The 10,501-nt window shown below is 50.3% G+C and overlaps 1 protein-coding gene across 5 annotated transcripts; it reads left to right on the top strand.

Moving 5' to 3' along the window:
• The first annotated feature begins 30 nt into the window (after positions 1 to 30).
• FUT11 (fucosyltransferase 11) lies at positions 31 to 10,428 on the top strand. Of its 5 annotated transcripts, XM_069068263.1 has the most exons (5): positions 97 to 783; positions 1,086 to 1,708; positions 1,931 to 2,006; positions 9,693 to 9,812; positions 10,167 to 10,428. In XM_069068263.1, exons 1-5 carry the CDS (start codon positions 112 to 114, stop codon positions 10,278 to 10,280), a joined length of 1,605 nt encoding a protein of 534 aa, XP_068924364.1. In that variant the 5' UTR covers positions 97 to 111; the 3' UTR covers positions 10,281 to 10,428. The 5 variants fall into 5 exon arrangements, 4 of the variants coding, with proteins under 4 accessions (XP_068924363.1, XP_068924361.1, XP_068924362.1 ...); XM_069068260.1 differs by lacking the exons at positions 9,693 to 9,812; positions 10,167 to 10,428 and adding an exon at positions 4,064 to 5,589 and having other exon boundaries at positions 35 to 783; positions 1,931 to 2,118; XM_069068261.1 differs by lacking the exons at positions 9,693 to 9,812; positions 10,167 to 10,428 and adding an exon at positions 4,064 to 5,589 and having other exon boundaries at positions 35 to 783; positions 1,931 to 2,110.
• Positions 10,429 to 10,501: the final 73 nt, after the last annotated feature.

Here is a 10,501-nt window from a genome sequence, read left to right on the forward strand (position 1 = left end):
GGGGTAGGGGGGGGGGGGGAGCTGGTCGTAAGGAGACGCGCATGCGCGCTCTACCCGTCTCCTCGGGGCGGGGTCTCGTCTGAGGCCGGCGGGCCGGGGCCGGGTGGAGGCATGGCGGGCGCCGGCGTGGCGCTGGCCGCCGCGGCCATGCTCTGGGTTTGCGGCGGAGCCGAGGCGGGGTCCGAGGAGGCGGAGTGGACGGAACCCTGGGACGGTGCGGTCTTCCGGCCGTCGGCGGCGCTGGGTTCGATGGGAGTGGCGCGGGGCTCGGGGAAGCCGGACCCCGACGAGGGCGAGTTGCCAGTCCTGCTGTGGTGGAGCCCTGGCTTGTTCCCCCACTTCCCCGCGGACTCGGAGCGCATTGAGTGCGCGCGCGGTGCGTGCGTGGCCTCCCGGGATCGGCGGCGGCGGCGGGAACCGCGCACACGCGCGCTGCTCTTCTACGGCACGGACTTCCGTGCGTCCGAGGCACCGCTGCCCCGCCTGGCGCATCAGAGCTGGGCGCTGCTGCACGAGGAGTCGCCGCTCAACAACTTTCTTCTGAGCCACGCGCCCGGCATCCGCCTCTTCAACCTCAGTGCCACCTTCAGCCGCCGCTCCGACTACCCGCTGCCGCTGCAGTGGCTCCCGGGGCTCGCGTACCTGCGCCGCGCCGCGCCCGCGCCCCAGGAGCGCGCGGCCTGGCGCCGCCGCGGCTACGCGCCGCTGCTCTATCTGCAGTCCCACTGTGACGTGCCCTCGGACCGCGACCGCTACGTGCGCGAGCTCATGCGCTACATTCCGGTGAGGCGAGGGGGCGGAGGGAGCAGGGTTAAGAGGAGGGACCCAATGGGGGCGGGGTCACTCAACGGAGGGCGGGGTGAGCGAAGACGGGGCCGGGTTACCAGAGAGCCTGGCGAGGAGAGGGCGGGCTTGAGGGCCGGGTCAGTGAGGAGAGAGGCAGTCCCAGGAGGGAGCGGCCGGGTTACGTGTCAGAGAATCTGGGGGCGTGGCGAGGGAAGGGCTGGGCAGCCTTGTGGGCGGGGTCAGAGGAGGTGAAGGGGCGGGTCCAGAGCGAGCTTGTCCTCTCCCTCCGGGACCCCCAGGTGGACTCGTATGGCAAATGCCTGCAGAACCGCGAGCTGCCGCCCCGGCTTCGCGACACGGCCACGGCCACGTCGGAGGACCCCGAGCTCCTGACCTTCCTGTCCCGCTACAAGTTCCACCTGGCCCTGGAGAACGCCATCTGCGAGGACTACATGACGGAGAAGCTGTGGCGGCCGCTGCACCTGGGGGCCGTGCCCGTGTACCGCGGCTCGCCGTCGGTGCGCGACTGGATGCCCAGCGAGCGCGCCGTCATCCTGGTAGACGACTTCGAATCGCCGCAGCAGCTGGCCGCCTTCATCACCTTCCTGGACAGTCACGAGGACGAGTACGCCAAATACCTGGCCTACAAGCAGCCCGGGGGCATCACCAACCGGCTCCTTCTGGACAGCCTGGAGCAGCGCGAGTGGGGCGTCAACGACCCGCTGCAGCCCAGCTACCTGGAGGGCTTCGAGTGCTTCGTCTGTGACCACGAGCTGGCCAGGCTGGCCGCAGAAAGGGCCCACGCAGCCGACCCTACCCGCATCCCGCCGCCGCCGCCCCGCATCGCACAGCGCTCCCACATGGCCTGCCCCGAGCCCTCCCCCGGCTTTGGGAGGCTCGAGGAGATCCCCGACAACGACAGGTAAGGGGGACTGGTGCTGCATGGGGTGAGAGACAAGGGGGGGGTGGACCAGTAGGTATGGTTACTTGTGGATGCCAGACTACTTGGATGGGATAAACCTCCCACAACCCGGCTCCACCTGGCCTGAGTGCCTCTGCCAGTAGCCCCAATCTGGCTGGCTCCAGTGTGTGCCTCTGACTCTACCAAGGGCTCCATAATTCTAGTGCTTCTTTGATGTTTCAGCTGGAAAGAGATGTGGCTGCAGGATTACTGGCAAGGCCTGGACCAGGGGGAGGCCCTAACCACCATGATTCACAACAATGAAACCCACCAAGGGAAGTTTTGGGATTACATGCAGGACATCTTCCTCCGAAGGAACCAGTACCCCCAGCCACCTACATGAATCCCTTGGGCACAGCTGAGGTGAGGAGGTGAGGAACGGTCTGGGAAAGGACAGAATCTTTCTACTTTGTGACTTAAAGGGAAAGACCCCACTTCTTGAGGTATGGAGATTCCCAGTACGTTCCCTCCCCCCCTCCCCCATCCCAGTTGTCCTGCTGTTTAGCATGTGGTTTCACAAAAACCCTTCTACCCTGAAAGAAGAGGGTAGGGTAGAAATTGGAATAGGAACTGCTTATTCTGCAGCAGACCCTGTGAAGGGTTCAGTGAAACCCCTACATTTTAACTGGTTTTATTTAGAGAGCGGGTCCTCAGAGTTAAATGGCAAAAAACTACTCAGTTCTCCAGACTTTCCATCTTTTCCTTAAGCCACAGGGTCCTAAAATGTTTGAATTGGAAGGAACCTCATTAGCCCCACTCCCCCCACCCTATTACACATGTTTTTTCAAACAAGTCAAAAAACCATGGGTCAGGTGAAATGATTAGCCCAATTTTTAGTTAATTAGCGAAAGACAAGAACTGTGTCTTCTGGTCCGCAGTTCAGAGTTCTTTCCCCATTACTCCTTTGCCTCAGAAAATTCAATGGAGGAAGTCTTCCTTGGGTTAGTCTCTTTGTGACATTAAGCTATACAAACAGGCTGCCAGCCAACCAAAATATGATCTTTTGTTGGCAACACATGGCCTTCTGCTTTTCCCTGCTGCTCGGTGAATTTTGTTAGATTTTTGTGTGCTGCAAAAGTCATTTTATTCTCTAAAGAATCATGGAAAGAATGCTAAAGATGCCATTTTATATAGCTTTTTGAATAACATATCATAAAGCACTTTCCATCCCAAGTCAATTGATATTTTAGGTTCACTAACCTTCCCCTTGGTTTGTTGCTTCTGTGTAGAGTTTCTTCTCACAACCATATGGTGTTATGATGTTGTATCATCCATTGACAATGTATTATTCAGTCTAGCTATTTAGGATGGAATAAAGCAAAGGTACCAAGCAAATGGGGATGGGAAGGTAAGAGATGGTCACCACAAGTGGCTGCGTAAATAAAAAGCTGTAGTCAGTCAACTTTTGGGATGCAGCCAAACCCACTTAAATCACTTGTGGTTTGTATGCACAGCCTGACTTCCTCTGGGCTGGAAGACTGTAGGGCCATCAGTGGGGAACCTGTGGCCTTGAGGGCACACATGGAACACATCCTATTTGTTTTGTGAAGTTTGGATTTAGTCAGGGTTGCACTTGAGGACTTAGAGGTTCCCTACCCCTGCCATAGGCTTTTTCTAGGGCAGTAGAGCAAGAGTGCATTGGATCCTAAATACAGACACAAGTTTTGTGGTTCTTCATTGGTAAATTATCTTTGGGAGTGGTGGACAGCTTTCATGCCTCACCCTTGCAGCTGTGGTCCCCAAACATCCATACACCAGCATTACTGAAATATTTTCTGGAGTTTGCCTCTCCTTTTGCTACCAAAGCCTTCTAGCATTGAGTGTATCAAGCAGTGTGTAATGCCAAGCAAAGGCAACTTCCCAAGGTTCAAAATACCAGCATAGCTGTTCTCCATTTTATTCAGTGACAAATTAAGAACTGAGAAAATCAAAATATAGCATAATTCAAAATACAGCATTCACCAAGTGTAATTCAATCAAGTACTACTCCACTCCTGGACATTACATTCATTTAGTCAATCACAAAGCCCCTCTTCTCAAATGGAGATTAGTTTCCAATCATAAGTACATTTATTTGTTCAAACACAGAGCACAAAAAAAAGTCAAAAGTTTCCCACCCTTGGATTACAACTGAATAGGCCATGTACTCCAGAGTTACAACAAGCTTAAGCACAGCATTTAATACCCAAAGAGAGGTCTTTTCTTCATCTTGACCCGAGGCAAGTTCTCAGCAATCTTTGTTCCTGGGAAGACAAAGCTTAGCAAGGCCACAAGATACATTGCCAGTGTCCTCATTAATTCATTCTCTGTCTGCAGAACAGTCCTAGGACCCCTGAAAATATTAGCAAAACCCTCTCCCAGGATTTCTGTAAACATACAACAAGAAAATCCTTCTTCAGGGCTTCTGAACCAACAGAAAGGTTCCCAGACTCCTGCAACAACAGCACTGTCCTTCACCAGTGGACACAATTCACTCTCTGTCTGCAGAACAGTCTCAGGAGCTCTGAACCAACAGCAAGGTTCCAGGACCTCTGCAACAACAGGACTGTCCTTCACTAGTGGACGAATCTGGCAAAACAACATCAAAACAGACAAAGTACCAGCATAACAGCCATGTCTCCTCAGTCTTTGGCAGCTCTGGGTGGCAGCTCTAAAAAGTCCTGGGCATTTCAAACTGGCCCTTAACAATCCTCTCCGTTTCTGCCTCCAAGATGCTGCTTCCAAAAAATTCTTCTGCCTTTCTCTTTGCTTGTGACTCTCTAAATTTATGTCACCAGCTCCTCCCAGTTTAGCCCTCTTTTCACATCAACAAGTCCATCCCACAAGTGGGATTCACAAGCTCTCGGTTTTAACACAATCAATCCAAAAACCAAGCCAATACAGGCGATCTTTAAATTCCATTACTATTACACAGTGATAAAAAGGAATTTTCTTTGATGCTTAGAAAACTATGAGACTGATAGAAAATGCACTTTATAACAGATTAAAAAGGCTGCTTAAGTCCTCTTTGGGCATTCTAGTGGAAAGTTCAGTAAGGAAAAGAGATTCAAAGGAAACTTCTAGAGAATGAGATGAATAACAGTCAACCAAAGCTTTTACTAGTTTCCCATTTAGATGTGGCACTATTCTGGGCAGCTTCAAAAGAAACTAAAAAGCAGACCTTGCCCTCTGAATTTACAGCTTTAGAAACAGAATATATTAAACAGAGACAAAACTAGTTTGATGTTATTTACATAATGTGTAATGAAAGGATAGATGCTTTTAATAAAATGGTAGGGAAGGTGCTAGATTCATCCCTGCCATCCTTTCTAATTACACAAGTGTGTCACAGCACTTTATATGCACTCAGTGGGTCAGTCATTAGGGAATTATAGCAACCATGAGGCAACATCTGATTGCTAGCTCCATTTGGGCTTTTCTTTTTTACTCACCTGCTAATAATACACAAGAAAGCATAACATTGGCCACTTGTGTGACAGAGCAGATACTGCTGGACATGGGTGGAAGTGGAGTGGGGCAGCATGGGAACTCAGGTGAGGGTTTCGCTTTCCCCTTATGGGGACCAGGCCAGTATGAACTCTGTCCTGTCTCTGGGACTTGAGATGCTGGTTTAGGTAATTCTTTTGATGTACTGGTTGCCTCCACCAATATAGGATAAATCTGGTTAATCTCAGATTTGTCCCCTGCAGACTTAGATTCCCCAGTTATGTTAGTGTCTGCCTTGGAATCTATGTTATTTTAGATTGTTTTGCAGTGAGTTTCTGCCTTCATCATCATGATTTGTTACTATTTTTATATTATAATCTCAGGTTTAATTTTGTAATAAAATGCTTTTATTATAACTTCTCCTACTTGAGCATTTTTCTTGTGTGTTCTTTATGGAGAGGGAATCGAGTACATTAATGGTAGAATGGATATAGAAGTGAGTAGAGCTTCAAGATTATTTTCTTTGCCCATGAAAAGAGATGTTGTGCTTAGGACTATGATTGCCCAAGATACCACACAAATGAAATGTGACTGATTTAAAAACATTTGTTATTGATACCTTTTGTTTTTATATCACCATAATTTCCCCAGTGACTGATTTTTGATAAATATACAACATATACTTAGGATCAGAGATTTATAGCTGGAGACCATAAAGATCATTTAACTCAATACCCCCTCATTTTGCAGATGAGGAAACTGAAAGCCAGAGAGATCAAATCAAACAAGAATTAAGTGTCAGAGCAGTGATTGGAATCTTGGTCTTTTGACTTCAATTCAGAGCTTTTCCTACAACAAGGGACCATAAAGATTTTGAGCTTGTTAGGCAATAAAGATTTTTGAACTAAAGATTTTGGAGCAGACAATAGATGTGATAAAAAAAAAAAGTAAGCATGATTCATCTGGAAGCTGAGAGATGATTTGAGTAGGGAGAGAGTGAAAGGGATTATGAATTAAGGAATTCAACAAGTATTAAGCATTTACCATGCACACAGGAATGAAACAAAGCAGGAAATCTTTGAGCAAATGAATGAAAGCAATCTGTCCTCCCCATCAACAAGAGTGGATTCTTTTGCCAGACACTGTAGATGAATGGTCTCTTCCCCCTAACAACTGGTAACTGCTCCCTTGGAGCAGGAGCACAAGAAGTTCCTAAGAATAGACTTTCCTAGCTCAAGAGATGACATCAGCTGAAGCAGCAACACATGGCAGAAGCAGATAGGTGCTCACTTACTTGGGCCTGAACAGTCTAGGCATTGTGATCCCAGAGTCTGGCTTTCTAATCAGAGAAGGGAAATTTCCTGGGGAGTGACCCTGTGTGTATCTCTAAGTTCAAAAATTCCCAAGTTGGAAAGTTCAGGCATCAGACCTTCTAAGGAAAGAAAATGATTGAACAGCATTGGCCTTGGAGAAAGAAGAGAATTGCCCATAGGGCCCCTATTGACAGACTAGTCATAGGAGCAGTCCAGATGCTGACTTTGACACTTATTCCCATGAGTTATTTGGGCAGTGGAGGTCCAGTGGGAAGGGGGTACTGTGAGTTAGCAGTTTTAACAAGCCTTTTTCCCTTCCAGGCCCTTAGAAGTTCTCTGTGGAGCTAAAGATAAATTCACTGGAATGTTGAGATTACTGTGTTTTATTTGAGTCCTCTGTGTTTTCCTGTATTTTCTGTGGATTGAAATTAAGGCTACAGTACCCAATATGCATTTATTAAAATGCATGTGTGCAGAGAGGCTAGGAACCTTGTTATTCACACTTGGGAAGACTTACACATAAAGTATAAACCTAAACTATATTGGGAGATTTTCCTAGATTAACTCTTGTTTGGGGATTGAGCCAAAAAGAGAGACTCTGACTTTTGGGGTTGGTCCCCATTACCAGATGCTAGTCATGTAGGGCTGAGGCTATTGAGCACTGGGTCACAGGTTATTGACATTATGATGGGGAATGCAACGGAATTCCGTACCGACTTGAGGAACGAGTGAGTACTAACCTCTAGGGCATGGGTAAGGAACCTGCAGCCTTAATGCCACAGGTGGCCCTCTAGGTCCTTTGTTCTGTGAAGTTTGGATTCAAAGGGCTGCACTTGAGGACCTAGAGAGCCTTGAGGGTGCAGGTTCCCCACTGCTGCTCTAGGAGAATCAAGGAATGTTTCCTGAGCCCTTGGCACCTAAACTGAGTCTTGAAGAATGATAAGGATTGAGAGACTGGGTTGAGAGGGTACACTGTGGTTAAGGAAGTACATTCACCAGTGAGACCTACACAAACCAAACAAGTGCTGTCAACTTCAAAGGTAATACACTTATCTTCTACAGTGCCATTATTGCTCAGAATATTTTTTTTTAAGCAATCGGGGTTAAGTAACTTGCTCAAGGTTACATGGCCAGGTGTTTCTGGGTGGGTGCTGAGTGTCTGAGCCCGGGATTCAATCTCCAGGTCATCCTGACACTGGAGCCTGTGCTCTTACTAGCTGTGCTACCTGGCTGCCCCAGCTCAGAATATTCTTGGGACTCTTGGATCTGCATGAAGTGTCTAAGCCTGAAATTGTGTGAGGAAGTTTCTTAAGTTTCAAATCCAGCTTCAATACTGAATAGTTGTGTTGGGATGAGATAACATTTGTAAAGTGCCTTGCAAACCTTAAAGTAATATAAATGCTAGTTGTTGCCTTGTTGTTTTGATCTGACTAGTCTCAATAATATATATTCTTGTGTGGCTCCTGATCTGTCTTGGAGTGCAATTTCAAAAAGCTTGAGCAAAGGCAACCTCCTCAGAATAAATGGATAGCTTTCCAAGGTGACTTAGGAAGGGGAATCTTCCCCATTGTGTAAGTTCTGATATGTCTATGTAGGGAAAAATCACCTTCATTAACTCTCTGCCTCCCAGACACCGTCTTGGTATGGAAGTTTGATCAAGGATATGCCAAAGATGTTCAAACTTTAAGGTCCTACCAAGCTGGAGGAGCCCTGATGTGTTTCCAGATACTGACAATGTTTACTATCTGGAGATAATCTCAAGTGTTCACTGGCTCCTCCCCAGCACTTAGTGGCAGGCATTTTGGCCGCATCCCAGAAATCCAGTTCAATAACTAAGCATCTATCAAAGACAATCCTGCTAGGCAACTCCGTGCAGCTCCCTGGGCTTATGGGGCAGGTCTATTCAAGGCAGCGGCCGCCCTTTCACCCTGCGGAAAATGCAAAAGACCTCACAGTTAAACAAAGGCACGAAGCGTGAGTCCTGTTCTCCCCGGAGCCACTCGAGAGCCGTCCCTGAGAAATCCATGCCGGCATTCAGCCTTAGGAACGTGCCTAAGGAGGAGGAGCCGTCGGGCCGCAGAGGAGCTGGATGTCACGGGCGCTGCCCCCCTCCAAAGGTGCAGGCGCGCTTCTCCGGGCGCTGGATCCCAGGGGGCTCTCCCCGGGCCTTCCTCAGCTCCCGCTCCGCCCGCATGTTCATCAACACGCATCCCGCGTGGCCCAGCCTCTCATTTGACAGGCAGGGAAACTGAGGCCCGGGAGAGGTTCGGTGACTTACCCAAGGTCGGATTCCGCTGGGCCTCGCTGCCTCCCTGGGGCAATGTCCCGCGAGCCTTGGGCCTGGAGCTTGGTCCGACACCCCCGCTTCCAGGCCTTCCCGAGGCCGGGTGCGACCCCAAGGAAGAGGCCTGGTCTGGGGAAATCGTGGCTGCCGCAGCAGGGACGAGGCGTGGCGCGTCTCCGTGGAGACGAGCCCTGCCCCCGGCGTGCGCGGTGACGTCAGGACGTCCCGGCGCGCCGGCAGTGGTGGCGGCGGCGGCTGGGGCAGGGGCAGGAGCGGGGTCATGGCTGCGCCAAGCCTGCGGGGCCGGCTGGCCCGCCTAGGCAATGGGAAGCGGCCGGTGCTGAAACCCAACAAGCCCCTGATGCTGGCCAACCGGGTCGGGGCGGGACGCCGCGAGCTCGGGGGTGAGTGCTTCCCGGTGCGGGCCAGCGGGGTCTGGGGGGGGGTGGGGGGGGAGGGGCCGCCTCCTCCACGAAGCCGGGCCGGATTTCCGGGCCCGCTTTCTCGGCGTCCTCACGTGTTCCCGGAGCTTTTTGTTTGGACGCCTTCCGCTCCTTCCTTGTGCACTTGTCGTGTCCCCCAGGCTCCCCAGGACCGTCCAGCCCTCGTGGGCAGGGGCTCCGCTACTGTTTATTCATTGTTACCCCGGAGTCTGGCCTAGAGTAAGCTGGAGAAACCTTGAGTGAGTGAATGAATGAATGAATGAAGCGGACAAGCTGGAGAGTCTTTTGACTGAATGAAACAAACAGACGGCTGGTGAATCTGAGTGAACGAATGAATGAAGCAAGGAGGTGAATCTTTTAGTGAAGGAATGAATGAATGAGGCAAACAAATTGGTGATCGTTGAGTGGAGAGTGGATGGGGATGGGAGAGAGAGGCAGGTGGGCACTCTGACTTAGGGATGCCTTGCTGCCTCCTTCCAGAGGCAACCTGTGTAACGGAGATGTCCCTGATGATGGCTTGCTGGAAGCAGAATGAATTTAGCGACACAATTTGTTCCAAGGAGATCAAAGACTTCTTTGACTGTGCTTCAAAGGCTGAGGTGACAGGGACCCCCTGGAGTGGGAGGGGGTGCGGTGGGGTGGGTCACCTGCCCGGGGTGGGGAGGGAGCTGGCACCCTCTTGTCAGGGCCCCCCCCCCCCAAGATCTCTGCTCCTTGAGAGGGGAGATCCAGGAGTAAAAGGGAAGGGTATTTACCTCCGGTGAGACACAATTTCAGGTAGATCTGAAAGGTCATTTGGAAGTCACAGGTTTCTTGTGTTTCAGATGAGGAAGTAAGAACAGGACAAAGGATTTGGGCCCGGTCCCTTCTCTTCCCCTAGAGTTGTTAGGGACTAAGTTTTAAGTCAGAAAGAATTTTGGGTGTCAACTCTGTCATTACTTTTTTTCTTATAGGCAGAGCGGAAGCAGAAGGCAAAACAGGAGTTGCTGGGCCCCTCTGGGAATTTGACGCCCAAGGAAACAAATAAATTGTTGGGGAGGTTTCCTAATATATCCTACATTATCTGAAGGTGTTATGTAGCTCTTTAAGAACTGGCCTGATGAAAACAGCTTGATGGTGTTTGGACTGAGTGGCAGAGGACATGGTCTCACCCCTGTGGGGTTGTGATTTGGGCGAGAATTCTGCTTTACCCTGAAATAAAATCTTGACAAGAGAGTGGGCTGTGTTGTGGGTTAGGTCACCCTTTGCCTCTCAGCTGCTGAACCCCCAGCCTTTTCCAGGGCCCTGG

The sequence above is a fragment of the Petaurus breviceps genome, unplaced genomic scaffold (assembly GCF_028583685.1).
Source record: "Petaurus breviceps papuanus isolate PSGF00001 unplaced genomic scaffold, PetGlider_PUasm1.0 90762, whole genome shotgun sequence".
NCBI classification, from domain to species: Eukaryota; Metazoa; Chordata; class Mammalia; order Diprotodontia; family Petauridae; genus Petaurus; species Petaurus breviceps.